General features: G+C 54.2%; 1 protein-coding gene across 1 annotated transcript; it reads right to left on the minus strand.

Moving 5' to 3' along the window:
• Positions 1 to 13,501: 13,501 nt before the first annotated feature.
• CBX6 (chromobox 6) lies at positions 13,502 to 24,615 on the minus strand. Its single transcript, XM_006207093.4, has 5 exons — positions 24,461 to 24,615; positions 24,237 to 24,280; positions 24,020 to 24,085; positions 23,811 to 23,877; positions 13,502 to 19,175 (listed from the first exon to the last, which is right to left on the minus strand). Exons 1-5 carry the CDS (start codon positions 24,527 to 24,529, stop codon positions 18,171 to 18,173), a joined length of 1,251 nt encoding a protein of 416 aa, XP_006207155.1. The 5' UTR covers positions 24,530 to 24,615; the 3' UTR covers positions 13,502 to 18,170.
• Positions 24,616 to 24,757: the final 142 nt, after the last annotated feature.

Here is a 24,757-nt window from a genome sequence, read left to right on the forward strand (position 1 = left end):
GAGCCTTAACCCGCCGCCGTCGCCAAGCAATGGGCGGCGACCCGGTGGCCCGGCGGCGGGGCTGTGCGACCCCTACCCAACCCTACCTGTGCTGTGACCCCCCTCCCCGACCTCGTCATGGCGACAGCTACCTGGCCAGGAGCTTCTCCGTGTCCGGCATGTGCTGCGGAAGCCACGAGCTGGGTGGCAATTAAGCCTCACCAAGGACATTGCTCACAATACAAATGGGTAAACTGAGGCCCACGTGGTCAGGCCGCTGCTCAAGGTCACGCGCCTAGCATGCACTGGAGCAGCATTTGAGCTCAGCAACAGCTGACTGGACCCAGACTATGGATGGAGGGAACTAGACATTTTGACCCAACCTCTAGTTATATTATGACCACCTGCCTGTCACTTTTCACCCCCAACCTCCTGAAGGAGTAGAGATCATACCCTTTGCTCACCCCTATAAAAAATATCTCAGAGGGTAGCAAAAGTTCCCGCCTCTGAACCCTTGGGCACACAGAACATCAAGAAGACCCCTCTCCCACTGCAGTCTGCATTAGCATGGCAAAACCCTGGTGGGCATGCAGGCACTGGCAGGAACCAGCAGGCAGGGAGTGGGCTATGGTGTGGGGGTGGTGGAGGAAACTTTCACTTTCCCCTGTCAAAAATGCCTATATATATTTTGTTGCAAATTAACTCTGCAATTAAAAACTTTTTAAAAATTCTACCATCCTTCACAATCCATCTCCATCTCCAATTTTCCATGAGGCATTTCCTGATCAGCATGGGTTCCCAGGGCTCGAAGGTGGGGATGCAGGAGAGGAGCTGTGGCTGATGGGAGCACCCACCAAGGCCACACCCAGGCTTGTCTCCCTTCCAAGCCTGCATTCTTGACTTAAAGGGAAGGCTCACATTGGGACTCGACCACCATGGCTGCCAAGTGGTCTCTGCATCATGGTGGGGAGAGACCAGAACATGTCTCAGGAGGCAATAGTTCTTGGAGGCCCTTTCTGGCCGCTGGGACCCTCCCCAGTGGTCCATGGGGGCACATGTTCTACACACTCCACCCCATCCCCAGCCTCAGGGTAATGCCTGCCCAGCTTACCCGATCTCTGGGAGTCAAGGATTACCTGAGTTGTAAAATAGGAACAAAGCAGGTGCCGCCTCTGCACATGACGAACCCACAGAGCTGTATCTGTGTGGATGTGAGTTAGTACTCGCCGGAGCAGTGACCTGGAAACCCGCCAGGCAGCACAGCTTGAAGGAAGCATCTCTCTGCTGGAGAGGTGGGCCAGGACCTCTGAAGGCAAAGGCAGGCAGTAGGGGGTCCAGGAAGCCCTGCTGGTGCACAAAGCATCAGGACTCCTGGTGCATCTACATGTGTCCTGTGAGGACAGAGCACATGCATAACATCCTGAGACAGGACAGAGGAGGCCAAGAGAGGGGGCTGCTGCCAAGAGCAGCAGAACCACTGTGGCTTGGGCACCAAATGGCGCCACCTTTATGTGAGCTCGCCACCTTTATGTGAGCTGCTCTGTGAGAGTTGGGACAGTTGATTAAAGGGGTCCAGAGGCTGGAGTCGAATTTGTATAAACTGATCTGTTTATCCCCTAGAATGACTTTTTAAACCTGTGATACAACCACATCACTGTCCTGCTTATAAACCTGTTAGTGGCTCCCCATCCCTTATGGAATACAGTCTAAAGCCCTTACGAGGCTGTATGGCCTGCTGGTCAAGGGCAGGGGTTCTGGAGCCGGACGGCCTAGTTCAGACCCTGCCTCTGCCTGTTAGCAATTGTGTGACCTAGTTTGCAATAAGGGTAAAGTCTCAGGTCTTTTACAGTTCCTGACACCCTCTCTGGGCCTCAGTTCTCCAATCTGTAAAATGGGGGCATACTAGTAGTCTGTGGAAAGCCTCAATCAATGTTGGGCCTTATTATGATAGCTTCTCCTGGTTTGTAAGACTTTTGGTGATCTGGACACTGTTCACTATCCTAGTCTTATCTCCTAGACCTCACTGCCTGAAACAATATCAAACTGTGCACAGTTCCCCCCAAACACTGGAATGTCTCCTCTCTCTGCCTTTGTTCATGCTGTTCCCTGCCCAAAATGCCATTCCCTTCTTCTTCCTTGATTTGTCTCTATCTCCAGCATCCAGCTTGGGGCCCTGCCCAGGGCAGCTTCTTGGTAAATGTTTGCAAAATGAATTCCCTCACAGGCAACATTGGCTGCTGCTGAAGGCAGAGGGGGAGGCTAGAACAGGGAGGTCCTGAAACCATCTCCCTTGGGCTCTGGGGGAGACCCTTAATCCTAACACAGAATTCCTCAAGAGATGGTCAGAACAGGATTCTTGGGGGAACTTCCACAAGACTGCAATTGTCCTTACATTTTCCCTCTAAAGCTCCCATCTTCCAGTTTTTTTAATTTCTTCACTTTCATTCCATCCTTAGGGAAAGAGAATTCTTCCCTAAATGAACAAATATACTCATTCATTCAAAATATATGTTTTGAGACTGACTTTGGGCCAGGCATAGCACCAGGCATTGAGGAAAGCTGGACACAAGACAAGCTCACAGTTTTATAATCTAGTGGGGAGGCAGGCAGTAAACAAATGAATAATCAAATAAACAAGTTGATTTATAAAAATAATGAGAACTATAAAGGCATTTAAAAAGAAAATGATAAAAAATTATAGGAGGGGTGTGGTGGGGGGTAGTTGGGAGATGGGCATTATTTATAAGGTTGTCAGGAAAGGCCTGCATTTGAGCTGAGACCTGAATGAGCTATGAAACCCGCTATGTAGAAATTTGGGGAAAGACTGTTGTAGGCAGAGGGTATGGCTAATGCAAAGGCCCTGGGGCAGAAATGAGTTTGATATATTCCAGGAACAGAAAGAAGGCCAATGGGGCAGAACTCCAGGGGAGAAAAGAAGCTGGAGCGGAAGGCAGGGGAAGGTAATGTGGGCCTTTACAGGACAGGGAAAGGAATAGGTTTGATTCTAAGCCCAGTTGGAGAGCTTTAAGCAGGGAAGTAACATCATGTGATTTGCATGTGTGAAACATCAATGGTAGTTGTGTGGAGGCTGGGTTGTAAAGGGATAAGAGAGGAAATGCAGAGACCAAGTAGGGATCATGTAACCATCCAAGTGAGAAGAATGGGGAATTTGGAGGTCATGATGATGGAGAGAATTGGATGGATTGGATGGAGAACTGTGGATTGATTTTAGAGGTAGAGTTTGTTAATTAGGTCCTTCAGGAAGCAGATGCTGAGGTGGGGTTAGATGTGCAAGTGCTTGATTGGGGGCTAAGACCTGTGAAAGACAAAGAGGAGAAGGAAGAATGGGGCAGGTTGAGGCTCAGACCTCCATGCAGATGTGACAAATCCTTGGCCAATCTGACAGGGTGCCCCGGGGCCAACACTGCCCATTAGGGCTGGGGACTAAGAGACTTGCCTGTGTCCATCCTGGGCATCCCCATCCCAAGGATCCAGTCTCCACCCAGGGATGGACTTTCACTGGACCAGAGCTGCCTCTGTCTCCTCATCTATAAAATGAGGCCATGGTACCTACCTCAGAGGACTGTGATGAGAACTAGTTAAGACCAGATGGGATGTATGTGAAATCTCCCAGGGAATAGGGGGCAGGGACCAGTTCTTACCATACTGCTTTGTAGTCCCAGGGCACTCAGTATGCCTGGCACTCAGTAGATGCCCAATACATGCTACCCTCTTCCTAGTTTATTCCTAGCATGTGTCAGACTATCAGGAAACGTTAATTTCCTCTTTTACTTCTTTACCTTGATTCTCCAGGTGCCTCCAGTGCCTTCCTGCATAGTTGCTCTGTCCTTTCTTGGTCTCCCTCCCACCACCTTTTTGAGCAGAGTTGGGAAATTGTTCAGACTAAGGCTCATAGATGCCTTCAATCAACACACCCCAGCCTGGGGCCTCCCAGAGGAAGACAGGGCTCAGAGAGGGCCCAGAAATGTTTGTGTTTTAGCGGCGGATGCTGGGATTAGAAGCCTGACCAGAGAGGAGGGGCAGAAGCCAGGGAAGAGAGAGCTTTCCTCTCTGGGGAAGCCCAGAGATTTCCATCCAGGGCTTTTACTTCCCTGGAAGCGGCAAAAGGAGCCAACCCACCTCTCAGGCTCGGGCAGGAAGCGAGGACATCTGTTCCCAGCTCAAGAGGGGCTGAGAACCAAGGAGGAAACGAGTGTTCTCCTTGCAGGGGGCCTGGGAGTTGGCTGGAACGTGTATGCCTGAGTCCAGGCCCAGCCAAGAAAGACCAGAAGCAGTGGCTGCTGAATAAGGCTGCATCCTCTTTCTGTGGCTGTAAGGGCTGGGGCCGGAGTGCTCTCACTGTCTCACAGCATCCCAAGTGCCACCAGTGCCTCCTCCCTGTGGCATCCCTGGAGGTCCATATTTCCTATATCCTATTTCCAATAAGAAAGTCGAAACTCAGAGGTTCAGTAATTTGCCCAGGGTCCCAGGGTCAGTGGGTGTACACCTGAGATTTGAACCCTGACGTTTTCAGACTCCATATTGCAAGTTCTTGCTTTAAGAGTTGATCTGTCTCTGCCCAGCGACGAAGCAGTATGTCCTGGGACCTTCTTTCTGCCCTCAGCTTAGTCCAGCCCCTTCTCCAAGCTCTTTCCTGACCCCAGGAGCCCACCTAAACCCATTGGCCACCACAGCACCCCCCTGCCCTCACCGGTAGTCCCAGCACCAGTTTCTGTTGCACTGATCTGTAACTTGCATTCCCCTACAAGTTCAAGAACTTCTTGAGGTTTGGTACCACGTCTGCTTCAAATCTGGGTCACTGGCACCCAGTGTGTGTTCAGGGTGTATTTGTTTCATGCACAGTTGGACCTGAATGCTGCTGGCCGTTACTCCAGCTCCTCTAGAAAAGGTAGTTTTTAAAAAATTTAGTTTAATTTAATTTTTTAATTGACGTATAGAGAGTTACATGTCAATTTCTGGTATACAGCTTGTTTTAGTCATAAATATACATACATGTATTTGTTTTCATATTCTTTTTCATTAGAGATTATTATAAGATATTGAAGGTAGTTCCCTGTGCTATACAGGAGAAATTTGTTTTTTTGATCTATTTTATATATAGTAGTATTTGCAAATCTCGAACTCTCAATTTATCCCTTCCCATCCCCTTTTCCCCCAGTAACCGTAAGTTTGTTTACTATGTCTGTGAGTCTGTTTCTGTTTTATAGATAAGTTCATTAGTGTCTTCTTTTTTCTTTTCTTTTTTTTTCAGATTCCATATGTGAGTGATATCATATGGTACTTTTCTTTCTCTTCGTGGTTTACTTCACTTAGAATGACGATCTCCAGATTGATCTGGTGTTGCTGCAAATGGCATTATTTTATTCTTTTTTATGGCTGAGTAGTATTCTATTGTATAAATGTAGCACAGCTTCTTTATCCAGTCATCTGTCAGTGGACGTTTAGGTTGTTTCCACGTCTTAGCTATTGTATATAGTGTAGAAAAGGCAGTTTTCTGATGACCCCCAGGACTGCAGCTACTGCACTTGGAGGCAGGGAAGCTGAGTTTTAGAGAACCTTCTCTTCTTAGTCTGTAAAATGGATATAGGTAGTTCTGGGCTGCCTACAGTTGTGATGAAAGATAAAAGGCCCCCTGATGAAGGAGGATCAGGGACAGGTGAACACTGCAGGGTCAGACAGAGGTGCGGGGCAGGGCTAGAGGCCAAGGGAGCGGGTACCTGGGACCTTACCTGGATGGCTGTTCACATGTGTCCAGTGAGGAGCCAAGGGTGCCTGGCAGTTACTCCTGAAAGACATCTGTTTCCTGATCTAGCTCAGGGCACCCGAGGTGGTCCCTAGGAAAAGTGGGGGCAGGTATGGGAGGCTCTCCCCAAGGCTGGAAGAAGGGCCAATGCATGAGACTGTGGGAGAGTGGGCGGTCCTGCTGGCTGGACCCCACCCTGCTCTCCTGCCTGCTGAGCCTGCCAGCCCTCTTCTTGGGTCCAGGCTTGGGTCTCTCTCTTCACTGAAGTTTGCCTGCTACTAGCATTAGCTGTAGCCTCTAGCCAACTCTAGCCCGACACAATTCATTTTTCACATACAGGAACTGAGAAGCAGGGCCGGAAAGGGACTTTCCCAAGATGACACTGCCAGGAGGAAGAATCTGAGAACAATGACAAATGTTAACACTGAGCTGCTTCTTACTATGTTGCTAAGTGCTTTCTAGGTAATCATTTGAACCCTCACAAACCCCCAGTGGAATAGGCGTGCTATTCTCACAGTCCCCATGTTGCAGACGGTGATGCTGAAGCACAGAGAGGTTAAGCAATTGGTTTCAGGTCACTCAGCCACCAAGTTGAGAAGATGGGATTCAAACCCAGACATTCAGATTCGTGACCACTAGGATATACTGTTTCTCTGGATGGAAGCACAGGGCAGGGAAGGCTGTTCTGGCAGGTGTCAGCCCAGTGGCCTGGGATGGGCTCCGAGGGAAGAGCAGGAACAGCAGAAGAAAGTAAAAGGGCCTGTTAGGAGGCTGAAGCAGTGAAGGGACCCAGAGTGAGCTGTGCTTGGCAGCCAGAGGCAGCAGTGCTGTTACTCTTTCTCAGTGGCTGCCTTCCTAATCTGCTCTGTTGGCCCCAACTTCCCCACCTCTGGATGAGATCTTAGGCGTAGCTCACAGCTTGGTCCAGGCACTTTTGGGCTTAATTTTTTTTTTCCAGATATTAAATTGGTCTAGTCTAACAGCAAAGCTTGAAACTCTATTCAGAGCTTCTCTTCCCCAGCTCAAGTCTGCCTTACACTCAAAGGCCTCTGTAATGGGGAAGGAGGCACGGTGGGCTTCTCCTCCAAGACCCCAGTTTGGCTGGCGCTCCCCTTGCCTCTTCCCTGCCAGGTGCTTCTGGTTTCTTCAAGGTTGGAGCTTGGGGCAGGGAGGGGAGAGAGGTGACCAGGTAAGCCTGATTTGGCTGGTTCACGTGTTCTCAGGAGGGCCATTGTTCCCAGGTGGGTCAGGTAAGCTGCCTGGGAACTTGCTCTTTCTCATTAGGGGCACTTTTGTGGCTTCTTCAGAGACCCCCCCCCCATCCCCATCACTAGGGATCTCTCACCTGCAGTTCCTACCTGGGCAAAGCATCCCCTGACTGGTGCTCACGAGCCCCCTTCAGCACCTGTTATCAGGGTCCATCCTCCCAACATGAGTTCTTCTGATAAGGTCACGTGCCCCACCCCTGTTCCCCCACCTCCAAACCTCTTGGGACAGGATCATCCTAATTCTATAACCTCAAACCAGCCACATTCTGCAAGGTTCCCTCTGGGGCCCCAGGAAACACTTTTGCATCCTGGTCCCCAAATGCTGGGACCCCAGGGGACATGTGGGCTGTCCCCAAAGCAGCTAGGTCTCTGCCTCATGGAAAGAGGAGGACTCCAGCCAGCCCCTCACTTTTGTCCCTAGTCGTCTCATGTCCCAGGGGACATGTGTCCAGGGGACATATGCCATGCTCTCTTCCTTTCTGAAGCCCCCTCACTTGGCTTGAGGATGGGGAGTGATGCCAACGGTCTCTAAAGAGAGCTCCTTCTCCAGCCTCACCTCCCACATGGCTTCTGAGCCCCGCAGCCTGGGAGGGCTGAGGGACCAGGAGCATTTCTGTCCAGCCCCTTTGCAAGTCTGCACTTTGAAACAGGGGTACCTGGTATCCACTGTCCCCAGCTTTGGGGTCTGGACTGGAGCAGACAGCAGGGCCGAGGAGGAAGGGAGGGATTGGAGTGGTTTTTCCACTCGGGGGTCAGTTAGTCACGAAGCTGGGGACTGGCCGGGAAGAGATGAGTCAAAGACAAAGTACGGGGCTCAGGCCCCCATGTGGGAAGGTGGTGAGTCAGGCGGCCTGTGAGGGGTGCCAGTTTGCTGCCCAGAGTTTGGTTTTGAAAGTGGAGTTTGAGGGTGTCACATGGAGGTAGAACAGAGTGTTTGACAGCATGGACTTTGAAGTCAGGGCGTTTAGATTTCAATCAAAGCTCCACCACTTAGTAACTGCCACCTGGAGCAAGTGACCCAACCTCTCTCTCCAGTTTCCCTGGCTGCACCAGGGAGGATGAAGGCCAGACTGCAACTTGAGGCTGCAGCTCAGAGCCTGGCCCGTGGAGCCCTCAGCACAGTTCCCTGCAATCCCATGAGGAAGGGAGTATGACTTTCGTGCCCTGTTTTAGAGACGGGGAAACAGAGGCACAGAAGAGATAAGCAACATACCCAGGGTCCCACTGAGGCAGGCAATCCAGCTCCAGTGACTGAGCCCTCACCCACCATGCTACGTATTGAGGTTGCTGGCATGGCACAGAAGTGTGACTGCATGGGTTCAAATCCCACCTCTACCACGTGGGAATTTCTGAGCCAGTTACTTCATCTTTCAGAGCCTCCGTTCCCTTGTCCATACGTTGTGGGTACTGCCCTTTCTAGGTTGTGAGGATTTAGTGAGTTAATCCTTGTAAAGTCTATTCTGTAAGTGTTAGTTTTTCTTCTTAGAGTAATTCTGAGTTGGAAAAGATAATCAGAGGACGCCCTCTTCTCCATTTGACAGAAGAGGTTACAGAGGCCCAGAGAGGGTGAGTGACCATCCTGACAGCTGGCAGAGCTCAGACTCGTCCACTGTTTTTCTCTCAAGCTGTTACATGGAAGGCAGGCATCCAGAATTGATGAGAAGACAGCTGGAACACCGGGATAGGAAGTCAAAGGAGTGGTCAACTTTGGCTACATAGATCTGGAAGATCTATTCTTACTCACATGGTGCTTGAACTGAACCCTTTCACACCTACCGTGTTCAGTCCTCCTGAGTAACTATGCCAAGGAGGGAGTCCTGGCCTCTTTTACTGCTGAGGAGCACTGAGGCCTGGAGAGGGGAAGTGACCTGGCCACCTGAACCTGGACAAGGGTCTCTTTATGGTGCGTGAGTTGTGAAAGGCAGGCAGAGGGATGAGCACGGGCTGGGGTCAGGGATGGTAACTACAGCAAGCCTCCATTAGGACGCTGCTGCATGGAAGCCGGGCTGTGATACCTGCAGGGATTGCCCAGGGAGCCAGTGAGATGATGATCACTTTAATGAGAGCCCATGGGGGACAGAGCCCACATGTGCCTTTTCCAAAGTGTGTCCTAGTTCCTTGCTCACAGATTGGAGTATCTGAACCTCAACAGAGAACCCCTAGGGACCTCCAAACCCACCCCAAAAGAGCATGTAGCTCACTGGCAGGGGGCTTGTCCTTATGCCACAGCACTGAGGACCCCTGCCACCTGCTCTGGCCCATTTCCCATCAGCTCCCCCTGTGGATGTTTCCTAGACCCTCTGGCTCATAAAGGCTGATGGCTGGTGGATGTCATTTAAATTCAGGCTCATGTCTTCTTCACATGCTGAGCTCATCCTTTGGAAAAGACAGAGAAGACTTTGGTCTTTTCCTCTAATGATCACATCCCATCTAGAGACCAGAGGGGGACCTGTTCCCATCTAGTTTCAGCTCAGACTGGCTGTGCACCTCCTGTGTGTCTGCTGCCTATTAGCATTTTCATATCCATCCTGGAATCTCATTGTTCTAAAGAGATTTCAGAAGTTTGGGGAGGGAGCAAGACGTACGGGAATGAGAAATCTGGGTTACTGTCCAAATATATGAAGTTTTGTCTTTTAGTTATATTTTTGTATTGATTTTTAACTTATACATGATCTGTGATACCCATTTCTTGAAATGTATTGGGATTTATGTCCTGCTGTATGAGATACATGATCACTTCTGGAAATCTTCAATGTGTGCTTGAAAATAACACATCAGGCACAGAAGTCTACATATGCCGCTTGTTATTCGGCTCTTTTGTGGCTTGTGTCTTTGTATGCTTTGTAATTTTGGATTGCAAACTCACGTTAACAAGGGTTTTATCTGTGAGTATGCCACGTGGCCTTTACTGTGGGAATGTCCCTCCAGAGAGGGAATTTGCTACTGCCACCTGCTCTGTGGGTGTAACACACCCCAGGTTTGCTTTTTATATTAATTTTCAGACTTAGGAGTTCTGGAACCACATAGACAAAGCAAATTCAAACCTCAAATTTGTATGAGAGAAGATCTAGAGTTACAGTTTCTCAAGTGAGACTTCATTTTAATTTTTCTAACAGAGCCAAAAATGAGCCAACTTCTTTGACAACTTCTTCTGCTTTTTGCAAAAGGATGATTTTTTTTTTTCTCCTTGTTTGCTCTTTCACTGAGGATGTGGGCCCAGCTTTATTCAGGTGTTTTGGTTCCAAATCTCTCTTGGCAGTGACCCAAGGCCTTGTCTCCCATCCCTATAGAGATGTAAAATCCAACCTTCTTGGTTACCAAGATCAGCCAAGGCCAACACCTCCCTACCACTGTCCCCGGGCCACCCACAGACCCTGCCTGCAAGACAGCTGAAGGATCGGCATCTGCTTGTCACCCTGATTTTGGCTTCCTCTTTATTTGTTTTTGGTCCCTGGGGATTTCTTTACTATCTTGGAAGCTCAGTTGAGTATTTAAAAGAATGTTACATTTTCTTTGGTACCTTCAAGCATCGTATAGCAGCTGGCTCTTCAGAAGCTTCCACCCACCATGCCCGAGACCTGGGTTCCACTCTTTGGCTTCTGAGTGACCCTGGGAAGTACCCCTGCCCCACCTCCTCACCTGTCTGGTGGGGTTCATCGACCTGTAGCCACCTGCCTCATAACCTTATCCCAGTGAAAGGCATGAAATGGGGAGGGTGGAGGTGGCAGGCAGGGGCTGGATATCCCGGTGGCCTCTGCAGTTAAGCACCTAAGTCCCTAGTGGTCCTTCTAGGATGTCTGGTGACCAGTCATCTCAGAGGTGAGGTGCACCGAACGGGCAAAGACTCTTCAGCCAAGGGGTATATTTCTCCAGGAGTGCCTGAGAGGACAGGAACTCCCTCTGAACCTCAAATCTGTGGGTGAAAATTCCTCCTGGACCCTCTGCCTGATTCACACCCAAGGTGTGTCCCAGATTGCATTCACCTCCCTACCAGTCTGACTCCTCTGCTGGTTCCCCAGCCCATAAGTGGCACCAACACCCATTCCTTTGCCTACACTAGACACCCAGAAGGTTTTCAGAGGGTCCCTCTCACAAGCACTCAAAGCCAACCCCCAAATTTACAAAAGTCTAATCTTTCTGGCCACTTCCTGTCAACCCTGTCGCCTCAGCCACATCCAGGCCTCATTATAGTTCATGGGGTGATTTCAAGTCATGGCCTTTGTCCCTCCTCTGACTGATGCTCAGAGTGCATGGACACTCACCTGCTGCTCCCTTTAAGGCCTCGCCCTGTGGGTGAGCTGTCTTTGTGCTCAGCCTCTCCCAGTCAGGGGCCTTTGTGAAGTGTGAACTCTCTGAAGCCAACAGCCTGAACAAAGAGGGTGCAGATGGGCACACAGGCCTGTAATCTGGCTTAAGGGGGCTCGCTGTTTGGATGCTGCCACCCTGACCCCCTCTTCAATTCTGGTACAGCTCAAAAAAGACCAAAAAAAAAAATTACACTTTTCAGCTTCTAAAAAACAACTGCATAATTTTGCAAAATTGTCATTCTCACCCCATCTCAACCCCTACTCCTTGCTTTGCCCCAAATCCTGAGCTTCACCCCATGGCTGACACATGCCCCTGGTGAGGCCCAGGAACAGGGGAGGTGAGGGGTCGGGCTGGGTCAGGCACCACCTGGCAGACCAGCCTGTGACACGAGCAGCGGCTGTGTGTACGGCGCCTGGACTCACTTCAGACGGGGCGGCAGACTCCCTGGGCTGAGTCATGTGGTCTTGCGTGGCCCTCTTCACAAACCCACTGATCTTCCTTAAGCTGCCATGTCACACTCATTCACCCACAACTAGTAAGCAGGCGTAGCTGCTGAGAGATGGCATGCAGGACTTGTGATAAGGGACAGTCGTGACGCCAGTCTCTGAACACACCCACCTCACAAGAGCAGCCCCCGTTTCTCAGTCCCAAAGAGATGGGGGAGGCGCAGAGATGTGCTGGACAGAAGCCCTACTCCACTGTGTCGCTCCCGGCCCCTCCCCCGTGATAGTGGCTCATTCCTGGGCACTGGGTAGGGTGGCTGGGGTGCGAGAGGGGACAGAGGGGGCTCACTGGTGCTCGACGTGCAGTAAGTGTGCTGACAACTCATGACGTTTAAGTAAGTACCAAATGAGGATTCTGGGAGAACAGAACACTGAGCCGGCTAGATGACAAGGTGGGGTGCCATGGAGTTGGTGCCACAGAAGCCAGCCCTGACCTCAACCATGGATTTCACCCCTCTCCCCACCTTCTCACTTCCCTGCCTGGCTTCTGTATCCATGACCAGCTGCAGACAGGGACACACTCCCGTTTGACCTGCTGACCCAGGGCCAGTGCCCAGGGCCAGCTGGATGGGTCGCACTGGGGCCCCAGGTTTACCGCTCAGCCACGACCAAGCCTCACTGACTGTGTTAGTGAGGGAAAAGGACCGAGCTTGGTGACAGGGAGGTGAATCAAGGGTCCACCATGTGTCAGGAACCGAGCTGGTCCACCTCTAGGGGCAGGAGGGCCAAGACCACAGGCCAGTGCCAGAGAGGGCGCTCAGGTGGCAGAGCACACCTGGGGAGCGTATGTTGGGGCAGGAGAACTTGGGACACAACCCTGAGGGCAGTGGGCTCCTTGCAGGCGGGGGCAGGGCTGCCAGGCCCCTGTGACACTCCTGCGGAAGAGGTGGGGGAGGTGCAGGAAGGATGGAGCCTGCAATCAGGGATGTTTTGCAAAAGGAGACGGGATCAGGACTGGCGGGGTCGAGGGGTGCAGGGTGGGGAGACATTGGCAAGGCAAGACCTAGGGGTTTCACAAGAGGGCGGGGGTGGTGAGGAGGGGGAGGACTGGCAAACAGGCGGCCATGGAGGTACGGAGGTGCAGCTTGTGGGATGAGCGGCGGGCCCTTGAGGAAGATACAGTTTACCCAGGGCGGCCGCTTTTGGACCCCTGCGGGCATCCTACCTGCTCCTCGAGGCTGCTCGTCTGATGAGAGAAGGCGCACAAGCACCCAGAAAACAAATGTTTCTGGGAACTGAAGCAGCTCCTTGTTAGCAAAAAATGCTGTGCCCAACTGTGGAACGACTGGCAGGGGGAGCCAGTGCCCCCACCCAGACTGCTCCCTCCTAGGCTCTGTGATGACTGGCTTGTTAGGGACCCAGCCCCCAGGGCCCCGCTCTCCGTGGGTGCTGCGTTGAGGGACCCCCGCCCCTCCCACATGCCCACCTACCAGGTAGGCTCCAGGTTCTAAGAAGTGGCAAGCACCTTGGTCTAGCTGTGTAGGGAGCTCCCCTCAAGTGCAGCTCACTTGCATGGGTGCGAGGTGGAGGCGGTGTGGGAGGTGGGGAGCTCAGAAACGGGCCCGGGAGCTGGGCAGCCGCAGCCCCCATCCTCATTACACCGGGAAGGGCAGGGCCCGATGCTTTCTAAAGATAGTCGTCCTGGCCGGAAGAAATGAGACAGACCCGGGGGCTAGACATTAGCTTCGGAATGTGACAATTTATTTGGGGGGCAAAAGAGGCTTTTCACGCCCCCTTCCTGGCATTGATACAATATTGAAGAGCAGCAGAACAAAACGTACAAGACGAGAGTAATCAGCACAGACCCCCCACCCCCGGCCCAGAAACAACCAAATCCAGAACAGAACCAAAACCCACACCCGACAACACAAGCTGTCTTCGCCACCCACAGCCTCTGGGAGCCAGGCAGGTGGACCAGAACCCGGCCCCACCCTGGGGTGGCATCTCCGTTTCTGGACTCCTGCTTATCCTACTAGTTTCCTGTCTTGAACCACTGGAGGCAAAGTTTAGCCAGCTGGGAGCTGGATGGTTGAACCACAGACAAAGGCAACAACACTTCATTTTTAAAATGAGAGAGAGAAAAAAAGAGACAGCGCCCCTCCCCAAATATAGAGCTATATATGTATATTTTATATATATAGAATTCATTCGTGCACAATTCATTAAATGAGCTTTTAAAAAATTAAAAAAATTATAAGATACATTTCTTTAGGCCTTTGTGTTTTTAAATTAAAACCAACAACAAGAAGTCTCCATCTCTACTCTGCCCAACAGCAGGGGCAGGCCCCAGAACCCCTGGTTCCCTCTAGCTTGGCCTCTTGCAAGGGGTCTCTTGTTAGACCACCAACTCCCCTTGGCTTAGCCGAAGCTCTGCATACAGTAGGCGCTCACTCACTGTTGGAGTAGGATGCTGAGTCCTTCAAGGCGGGGAGAGGGAGGCCTGGGAGGCAGGGTCCTCAGTCCCCACCCAGCCTGTCCCCCTATTCTGGCATCTCGTGGACTGTCAGGAAGATGGGGTCAGGCTGGGAAGACCCTCTCCTGGAGCTTTCGCTCCTGATTCTGGGCTTTCTGAATCTGAGAGGAGATGCAGACAGAGAAAACAACGAAAACCTTTAAACGCTTTCCTTTTTTTTTTCTTTTTTCAAAAGTGATTCCTTAAACCATACAAGCCCCCAAGAGGCTGCCTTGGGCTAGTGCATGGGAGCCCGAAAGTGGGAGTGACCAGGCGGGCTCCACTGTCCTGCGTGGGCCAAGTGCAAAAACAAAACAAAACAAAACAAAACACACCGGAAAAACCAACATAAATCCCCAAAGGTAGGAAAGACGGTGTGTCCACTTGGGTCCCCCCAGAGGCTAGAAAGGCTGGTGGCAGCCCAGCTCCCCGAGCTAACGGTTTCCTCCACTGGGCTGACCGCTTGCCCAGAGCCACCTGGCTCAGGGGTATGCCCCAGGCTTTGCAGGGGCTTCTGCCCCCACCCCCCAAGAGGTTTTCCTCCAAAGGCCAGAGCAGCTGGGCTCTTCACTCCAGGGAAGCGGTTTGGCCTCTCAGAGCCCGCTTCTTGGTCTTTTAAGTAGGGTGACCCCTCCCACTCTGCCTGCCTCACACTGAGGTTGGGGACTTGATCATCACCTATTTTTGGAGCAGAGAGGGCTCAGCCCATTCTGACCATGACCATTTTGCAGGGTGAGAATGAAAGGGGGCTGTGGGAGGTTGGAGGCCCCAGTGCCAGCAACCTCAACCACCACCTAATCTTCAGCAGCTGCCTGGACACAAGCAGCGCTCTATGAAAAGGCCTTGACGCCCAATACACCCATTTCACAGAAGGGCAAACTGAAGATCCGAGAGGGGAACGAGACCAGAAGGGGTCCCAACTTCCCATCTCAAGCTAGAGACACCAGACCTCATCTGTTTCCTATGACGTGGGGGTGGGGAGAGGGTGGCACTAAGGGGGGATGACCTCAACCAATATTCAACATGGGGAAAGATTAGGCTTTGAGGGGATATTTCACATATAAAAATAAAGCAAACCAGACTGCAACTTCTGCTTGGTAATTAGGCAAACGGAAAAGCAGCAATGGGGGAGGAAGGGCCCATGGGAGGCTGATCTGTGCAAGAGTTGGGGGGTGGGGGCTGTGGGACCCCGTTCAGAGCCACCCTGGGAGAGAGGTAAGGCGGGCTCCGCTTGCTCTTGACCTGGTGCCCACTCAGGCCCCCCAGGGGAGCTGCCCACCTGGGAGTCAAGGGCAGCGACCCGCCTGTGGAAACAGAACGTGTGGGCACTCCCTCTCCCTGCGGTTACCCCCAGCCCCCTATGATCACCACCGAAGATTCTCCCAGAGTCCACAGCCCTGTCTTCCTGAAGCCTGCATCCCCCACCTGGCTAGGGAAGCTCAGGGGTGTCATGGTCTTCGGGGTGATGGGGAGATTCCCTCATGGGGTGGCCGTGGAGGGACCAGATGGCCCAATAGGCTGGCAAAGGGCAAGGAACCCAACTGCACCTGCTCACCAGCCTTCCTGCAGAAAGTCACCAATGATGGGTCCCAGCTACAGTAGGACTCCTGTGGACCCCAACCTCCCCAAATCTCAGCGCTGTCTGCCCAGCTCCTGCAGCTTCTGGCAAGTTCCCTTGGGATGAGGGGTCATCCTTCCCTTTGAGCGAAAACAGATGTGGAATCTGGGCCCAGCAAGGAAGGAGGGCAGCTGCCTTCACCCCTGGGCCCTCCCAGCTGGGCCTGGGCCTCTAGCCACGTCCTAACAACATTGCCGCCTCACCTGTGCAATCACTGCGTTACTAGTTTTTCTTTAAATATCTTTCTCCCCACCCCCCCAAACCCATAGGAATCCCACAATATTTTTTTCTATTTCTTTTTTCTTTTTTTCCTCTTTTTTTGTTTTTTCTGTTTTTTGCAAAACTAACTCTTTCACTTTCCTGTCATAAAATCACCTCTGAAAACACAACTTCTTTACAAAAAGGTCACGAATGACATGGACTCTCAGGAAAACACATTTCTATGGTCTCTGGAAACACCTGTAACTGGCACCCAGGTGGATGCTCACCTGGGGTAGGGGTCGGGGGGAAATCACCTCTAAGGACAGAGGAGAAATACCAGCCCTTATTTGGGGGAAAGCCAATTGGCACTTGGACGGCCACAGAGCCAACACAAAGGGCAGGGTGGGGAGGGGTCCAGGAGTGCCAGCCCCCCAAACCCTGTGAGGGCCCTTGTCCTCCATCCTAGGGTGGGGAGGGACGGGGCCTTGCCGTGGCCCCTGGCAGAGAGATTCAGAAGAAAGAGTTCTCCCATGCTTAGGACCAAGGCGTTTGTTACCGAATTGAATTCCCTTTCTGCCCCCTCCTTTTGCCATCAGCGTTCTGAGCTGAGACACCAGGAAGCCAGCTCCAGCAAAGACCTGCCACTCATGCCAAACTGAGCCCGGGCAGAGTCCCAGGGCTGGCTGGCAGGGCTGCCTCCCCTGTGCACCAGGCCCCTGGTCCCACACACAGTTGCCCTCCTGAAGGACACAGGCCCCGTCTTCCGTCCCCCTTTTGGCCTGCCTACCCTTCCAGTGCCCAGCCTAAAACTGGGGCTTTGGTCTCTGCCACTGCCATGGACACCTCAGCTACCTGGCAGCAGTGGGAAAGAGAAGCTGCCCGGGGCACGAGGCCTCCCTCTGCTTCGAGCAGGCCGGGCTGTGAGAAAGCCTTGGCGGTCAGAAGCAAGAGACAGGGGGCTGGAGAAACCAGAGACCCACTGAACGATGTCCAGGCTCCCTCCTCCCCCCCTAACACCCAGGAAGAAGGTGAAGCTTGTGATGGGGGTCTCCCCTCTGCCTTAGGCCCCACCATGCCGCATTTGTAGCCAAGACCCGACAGGGTGGGCTGACCACCCCACAGGGGAAGGGCATGGGGCACGCACCCCCTGCACACACGGCCCAGGAGGGTCAGCGTCCACAGCAAACTCCTCCGACCTGGGCCAGGTCCCAGGCCTCGCCGATGGCAAAGGAAGGTCCAGGCCTTCAATTTGACGACCCTATCCTAAAGAACCCTAAAGGGCGCAGCCTGGAGAGCCTGGGCCCAGTGCCCAACGCACACACGGACACACGCAGATGCGCCAAGGGCAGCAGACGCACACGCAGTCGAAAGTCTGCGCACCAGGTTGTGGTAGCACCTTTGGTCAAGAACTGAAGGGCCTTTAGATGCTGGGAGGCTGCGGCAGGTGAGGTCCATGCCAATTCCTCCGACCTTCCAGAGGGAAAGAGGTGGGTGGGTGGGACCCAAGGGGGCCTGATTGGGTCTTGCCCAAAAGTGGGCCCTTGTTGATGTAGGGGAAGGGGCCAAGGCCGGCTTCACCTCAGCCTCTGTCTGGTTTCCCATCCCTGCCCCTCCTGCCCAGGCATCTGGAGGAAGGAGAGGGACGGTGCCCATGCTAGAATGGGGTCCTCTAAGGGGCCCCGCAGCTGCCGGGTTAGCACCGAGAAATCAGATGCTGTGTGCGAGAGCTGGAAGCAAGCTGGGGAGACAGGGTGGGATGTGGAGGGGGCAGCTGAACCCCAGGTTCTGGGGCTCCCCAGGAGCCACACAGCAGGCCCCACTGTGCATGGGCAGGGAGGGTGCCTAGAGACAAGAAGGAGGACTTCCCAGTGCCCTGGCCCCACCCTAGCCCCAACCCTTTCTAGGACTGCCCCTCCCATTGGGCTTCAGCCCCCAGCCCCATCCCGGGGTCAACACCGAGCCATTCGAAACAAGCAAAGCACAGGCAGGGTTGTCTGAGTTGGGGGCAGGGGCGGGAGCAAGAGTATGACTTTGGGCAGGAGGGCCCCCCCAAGCCCCCCTCCTTAGTGGAGCCCCCTCACTTGCTCACCCCACTGCTGCCACCCACCGCTGCAGCGCCTGCTACCCCAGCAGCCACCTTCTCGAAATCCTCAGGGTTGCAGAATTCCTTGATAGTAACCGTCAGGAGGTTGCTGGTGACATCAGTGACGACCACGTTGGAACAAGGTGACATCTCAGGGCGCCAGTCCCCAGCCTCGGGCTCGGAGGCAGCACCGGCAGGCTCAGGGGCGGCGGGAAGGGCCTGGCTGGCAGCCACAGTGCCATCGGGAGGCGCCCGCTTACTGGTGGCTGCAGCCTCCGGAGAGATGGACAGGTCAAGTACCTCGGGCTCCCGCCAATCGGGAGCAGATGGGTTGGTGGTCTCGGGTAGCAGCTTGGGGGGCGCATCATCCGGGTCGGAGGAGGACTGCGGGGCTGGTGAGGGGCAGCCGGAGGAGCTGGAGCTGCGGGCGTCGAAGGGGGCGCTGGGGGCCGCCAGCAGCAGCCCCGGGCCGGGGGACGCGGAGATGTCGGCCTTGCCGGCTGGCGGGAGCGGCAGAGGGCCCGGCGGCGGCGGCTTATTGTACAGCGCGAAGGCGCCGAACTTCACGTGGCGGATCTGGGTGCGCAGGATACTCTCGCTGAACTTCTTGCTCTTGCCGATGACGCGGTTCCGCGAGGGGACTTTGGGGCGAGCAAGGGCCCCGGCCCCCTGCCCAGCGCCGCCTCCGCCCGCGCCCTTGTCGATCACCTTCAGGTTCAGGATGATGCGGTTCCGCTTGGGCTCCCGCGGCTTGACCTTGCGATTGATGATACGCACGGTCTCGGAGAAGGGTGAGATGGGCGGGCGCAGGCCGGGGCTGCCCCCCTGGGGGTCTGGGCGGGGGAGGGGGCGGCGGGACATGCGGTGGCAGCGGCGGATGTCCTTCTTGAGCCGGTGCACGGCAGCGCTGGAATGCAGCTTGGGCGAGGAGGCGCTGGCGCTCGGCTTGACGGAGAAATGGACATCACTGATGCGGAGGGCCTCTGCCTGGGCCCGCGCCTGCGGGACAGAGGGAGGCCGTGGGTGCGGGCTCGGCTGCCCGCTGACCCCGCACGCACACCCCTGCGCCCGCCAGCCACCCCCAAGTATGGTTTCATGAAGCCATCCTGACAGCACATAACAGAAATCAGTAGTGCTCACGACCCCCTCTTAGCGATAAAAGGAAACTGATTCAGGAGTGTAGGGATGGAGGGCAAGTCAGGCTCTCATCCAGGCCCAACTCCAAGACAACTAAGTTGGAAGCTTGGCTGTGGGCCCTGGGGGCAGACCAGTGGGGGGCTGCCCTTGCAGACACAGAAGAATGTCAATAACCAGGACGCTGACCAACCCTACTCCGAGAAAGATCCCAGCCTGGCACTCCATGGACCAATGATTGGTGCCAGAAAGGAGAGGGAGGTCCCTCCCTGCTCCACCCCACGAACCTGTTTGCAAATGCCCTGTGCTCTTTCTCTGCCTTTGAACAGGCTGCCCCTCCAGCTCAGACGTATCTCCTCAGCTCATCATCAGCTCTGGGCGGACCCTTGGCCCCTCTTCTATGCTCCCAGCCCCTTGCACTTCCCTTCCTAGGTCTGATTCATCAGTCTGCCCAAGGTCTGGCTCAGGGCCTGGGTCTGAGCAAATCAGTGCCAACAGATTCCAAAGCCAGCACCTAAAGCCTGGTTGGCATCCACCCCAGTAGACATGGGCTTGGTGGAGATGGACCAAGAGGTGGGATCTGCCACTTCATTCTCTGTGCCAGGGTGGCCCGGGGGCAGGATGGCTGAGCAGAAGTCTGTGGGGAGCAAGGGATGCTGTCCCAGGTTCCCGGGCCCAGCTATGCTAACTCCCAGGTGTGAAATCTGTAAAGTCTCTGGACTCTGCAGCGGCTCACCAGCTGCCTGCTGGAAGATGCAGGGTGTGTGGCAGGGCCCTCAGAGGCCCCAGGTCCAGGGCAAGAGACTCACAGATCATATAAGCAATCCTCCACGGCCAGTCCTTCCTTCACTAAGAAAGTTCTAATGAGTCACGTGCCAGCTGCCTGGGGCTGCTAGGAACACACACAGCTTCTACTTCCAGGGGGCTGCACTCCACGGAGAAGACAAGGAACAGGCAATTAGCACAAAGGGTGACTCAGTGCAACAGAGGAAGTACGGGGTCTGGAGGAGCACAGACTGGGGGCCCGGGCCCCAGTCTTGGAGGATGAAGCCTAAGTAAGAGAAAACTCTTGTCCTTCCTGAGCTCAACTATGACCCAGGTGGCTGTGGAGGCCCAGAAGGCCTGCTGAAGGGCCAGTGCTAAGACAAATAGTGGAGGCAGAGAGAGCCCAGCAATAAGAGGATGGAGTGGCTAAGGGACTGAAAGCAAAGGTTGGACCGAGGTCAGAGGTGGATGACCCGTCTATGTTCTGTACAGACACCCCGGGTCCTGGTGAGGAAGGGAGACCGTTAGGCAGTGACTGCCTCTATCCAAGGAGGGAGAAAGCAGTGGCTGAAAGGAGGGCCACATTCCCTAGGTGTCTGTGAGCTCCCCAAAAGTGGGATCTGTGGTTTAGGGGTCGCTCTACCTCCCATTCCCACAGTGCTGGACGATTAGCCAGTACCTGGAATGCAGCCTGTACACCTCTCAGACAAGACCACAGCCCCAGAAGAGGCGTTTGCGGATTTAAGTGCTGAATAAGTGAGGATGTCATTTAGAATGTGGGAGAGGCACACTTTATTGCCACATGGTCCTCCCAGCCATGCTGGGGAAGGGGGGAAGTCTCCTGGGATGGCTTAACAATCCCTCCAGCCACTAGGTGGTGGCACACATGGGCCCAACCTGCCCTGTGCCAGAGCTGCCAGCTTCTCCTGCTCCGAGGCAGTGGAGCCAGGGGCTGGTTCCCTCACACCCTTTCCCAGACAAAGGCAGGGGAAAGCCAGCCTTTCCTTGGCCGGGCAAGAAGGGCTTTTTGCAGGTTCATCCCTGTGGGAGCTTGCAGGATTCCCCACTCTTTCTGATCCCCCCAGGGGTTAGCATTTATTCCCTCTGCACACTGAGCCTGAGCTCTGGGACCTCTGCAATTATGGTCCTGCCAGAGTCCACAGTGATGGGTGGTCCCTGGGGACTGAAGAGTGCAGGTGAGACAAACATCAGATTCAGAATGAAACCCCGGCTAGGTGGGCCTCCTGCGACCACCAGGCAGTGTATGTTACCTGCTTAGCACAGTGCCTGGCACACAGCAAGCGCTTGAGAAATAACCTGGACTTACCTATCCCAGGGGGTGCTTATGAGCAGTAAACTTTTTCTAATTTATAGTTTCTAACTTTTCTACAAAAAACATTTTTTACTTCATAATTTCTAAATGTTATTTTTTACAAGGGGCTGGTTTACAATTCCTCCTCCTCTCCCCTCCCCAGGTTGAGAATTCTTTGAAGGTGGGACTTGTGTCTGCCTGTAAATTAAAAATGGGATCCACAGCCAATGCAGCCAACGCATTTATTGCACTGACTGGGTGACAGGCATAACTCTGAGGGGATGGCATGTACTATATGGAGATAACATGGGAGGTTAAAGACCTGGACTCTACCACTGGCTCTCTATGACCACAGGCAAGTTATTTAACCTCTCTGGCCTCAGTTTTCCTATGTATAAAATGGGGATAACGCAACCTACCATCTGGGCTCCTGTTCTCTTCTGAATAGTTCCCCACAGAAAATAAATGCTCTGAGTGTATAATTTGTTTACTATATACACTGCCTCTTGGTGCCTCACAGAGGTATGGGTTCAGACCAAGCTGAGGTCGGTCCATCACCTCCTTGCAAATATCCATTTACTTTTTTTTTAAGCTTTTTTTGGGGGGGGTAATAAGGTTTGTTTATTTTTGGAAGCAGTACTGGGGACTGAACCCAGCACTTTCTGTATGCTAAGCATACGCTCTACCACTTGTTCTATACCCTCCCCCTCCCTTGCAAATATCTATATCACTCTCATGCTACCTGTTTTTAAAGGTCCAGATCAAGGTCCTTTCATCTGCCTCTCCATCCCCTGCCCTACCAACTCTGCAGCCTTCAGTTTCCTGCGTATGTGTCCCTCTTGTCCCCTTAGCCTGACGTGTACTCTCTGAAGGACAGGGTTAAGAAAAGGAGACATGATGAAGCCAGGAAGCTGAGTGGTAGGGGCTCAGGTAAATCACTTCCCCTCTCTGGGCCTTGATTTTCTCATCTGAACACTGGGGACAATACCTCCCACTTCATAGGGTTGTTAAGAGATTCAAAGGAAAGAATCTACGTGGGGGCTCAACACTGTGTTATAACGGCCCACAGCCAGCTCAGGAATTACAGCTATCCAAAAAAAAAAAAGCATTTTGAGTCAAGGCTCGTGGTCATTACCCGCTTCACCGCTAGAGGGCACTCCAGCTGCGCTGAGAGGCTGTCACACGGCCCACTGGCCCTCCAGCTGCTCTGCCCCATCCCTCCTAAGCATCATCAAGAGTTAAGGTAGCTCCATGGGATCCCCTAAGATGGTGCGCAGGTTGGAGACAAGGGTCACAGAAGTACATAATTCTGGAAACCCTTCTTTCTTTCAATTCTGCTTTAAGTCCAAAGCAAACCTTAACACATGCACCATCCTTTTGGGGGATGAGGGGGCTAGAAAGGCCCCTCCTGCATTGGGCTTTCTGCCTTTTGGACAAACTGGAGACTCTGAGGTTCTGCATTCTGCCCAGTCTCTTCTCTGTAGAGTCCTCCCTGCCCTTCCCATGCCACAGTCACAGTCACAGGCTCTTGGGGTGGGAAGGAGCCCTGAGACCTCAGGACTAGTGGGACTGGTGGGGAGACTGTAGTTGCCCAGGGAGGCCCACCTGCAGCCTTGCCTGCCACCTTGGGTCATCTTGCCTTCCCTGTCCCACACACTGTTAGTTCTCACCAAAAAAATAAACACCAAAACACTCTAAGATGGCTTCCTCTGGAGCTAGGTCTTCCTCCCTTGCCGAGGATAATGTGCTATGCCTTTATTCCCCAACTCCCACCCTCATGAGAACGTCCAGAAGTGGGGGAAACAGGCTCAAACCCTAAAGCCAGTGGCTTAGCCTGGTGATAAAACTCAAAAGTGAAGTGATTTAAAATCAAATTCATGTTGGATCCCTCTGTCAGGAAGGGACGCATGCAGAACAAATCCTAAAAGAAAGAGGACAGTGGGAGCAGGGAGGCAGATACTCGCCTCCCCAATGCCTCTCCCTGCTCTCTGCCATGAGGGAGACCACGTTCACTCTTCCCCTGGGTTCCAATTTCAGGCAGAGCCCTACCGGCTCAAAGCTGGGAGAGATGAGGGCTCTCACGTGCAGGATCAACCTCCCTGCCATCCCCTCAGGTGGGCAGCCCCCACCTGCCTTAGCCACCAGCTTCCTGCTGGCATCCCCAGACACAGGTTTTGTCAGCAAGATCATCCTCCCCCCTCGCCCCCCCCCCATTCCCAGGCCCCTCTTGCTGAAGCTGGAGCTGGCCAGGGCCAGCTGCCAGAGGCTCGTCGGGGGCTCACAACCACCCCCTGCCCAGCTGGGGGCCCCTCTGGAAAGGCCCGCCCGCCTGGGCGCTCGAGGATCTGTCCCTCCCTTGCAGGCCCCGTGTTGCGCCCGGGCTAGGGGCCCGAGAGGGGGCTGCTGGGGCTGGGCCAGGTTACCTTCAGGAGGAAAGTTTTGGGTTTGGGTCCCCTCTTCTTGGGCCCATACAGCTCACGCTCCCTCTCCCTGCGGCCGAGAAAAGCCAAAGATTAAAAAGAGCCCCTTCCCGGGCCCCACTCCGCGCTGCCCTCCCCGGCTCTCCCACTTCCCCGCGCGGCGCCCCAGCCGAACCTCGGCCCCGCCGCCCCTGCCAGCTTCCCAAACTCACTTCTGCTCGAAGGCTGCAATGAGCCGCGAGTCCAGGATGTTCTCCTCGGGCTCCCAAGTGCTGTACCTGCCGAGTTACACATGCACAAAATAAAAAAGAAAACCAGAGAAGCAAAGGCACATGGAAGGGAGCAAATGTGCGCACCCCCCAGGGAAAAAAAAGGCCCCGGTGTCCGCTGCCTCCCCTTCCCCCTCCTCCTGGACCCCGTGACACTCACTTGATAGCCCACCCTTTCCATTTCACCAGGTACTCGATGCGTCCCTGAAAAAACAGAGAAGAAAAAAGGGAGGAGTGGGGGTGGGGAGGATGCGGGGACGCGAGGAAGCGACGGCGCGGGGGTGGTCGAGAGAGCCCGGGTTAGCTGGACCGCTTCGTCCCAATGGCCCGCGGAATGGGGCACCGGCTGCCGGGCGAGGCGTCCCGCCCCGGGAGGCGGCTCACCTTTCGGATCCGCCGTTTGATGATGGATTCGGCCGCGAAGACCCGCTCGCCCACTGCAGACAGCTCCATCTTGCTCAGCGGCACCCACAGCCCATAATACTCCCTGCTCCCGCGGCCGGTGCTGCACCGCTCGCGCACGCGCCGCAGCGCACAGGCCCGGCGGGCGGGCGCGCGGCAGGGCGCGCGCTCGCGTTCCAGCTGCGGGCCGTCACGTGACCCTCCGGGCCAGCGCGCCGTTGCCAGGACCTCCTCCTCCCTCGGGGCGGTTGCTAGGGAAAGTGAGCGCTCGCGGGGCGG

Source organism: Vicugna pacos, chromosome 12 (genome assembly GCF_048564905.1).
Source record: "Vicugna pacos chromosome 12, VicPac4, whole genome shotgun sequence".
Taxonomy (NCBI): Eukaryota; Metazoa; Chordata; class Mammalia; order Artiodactyla; family Camelidae; genus Vicugna; species Vicugna pacos.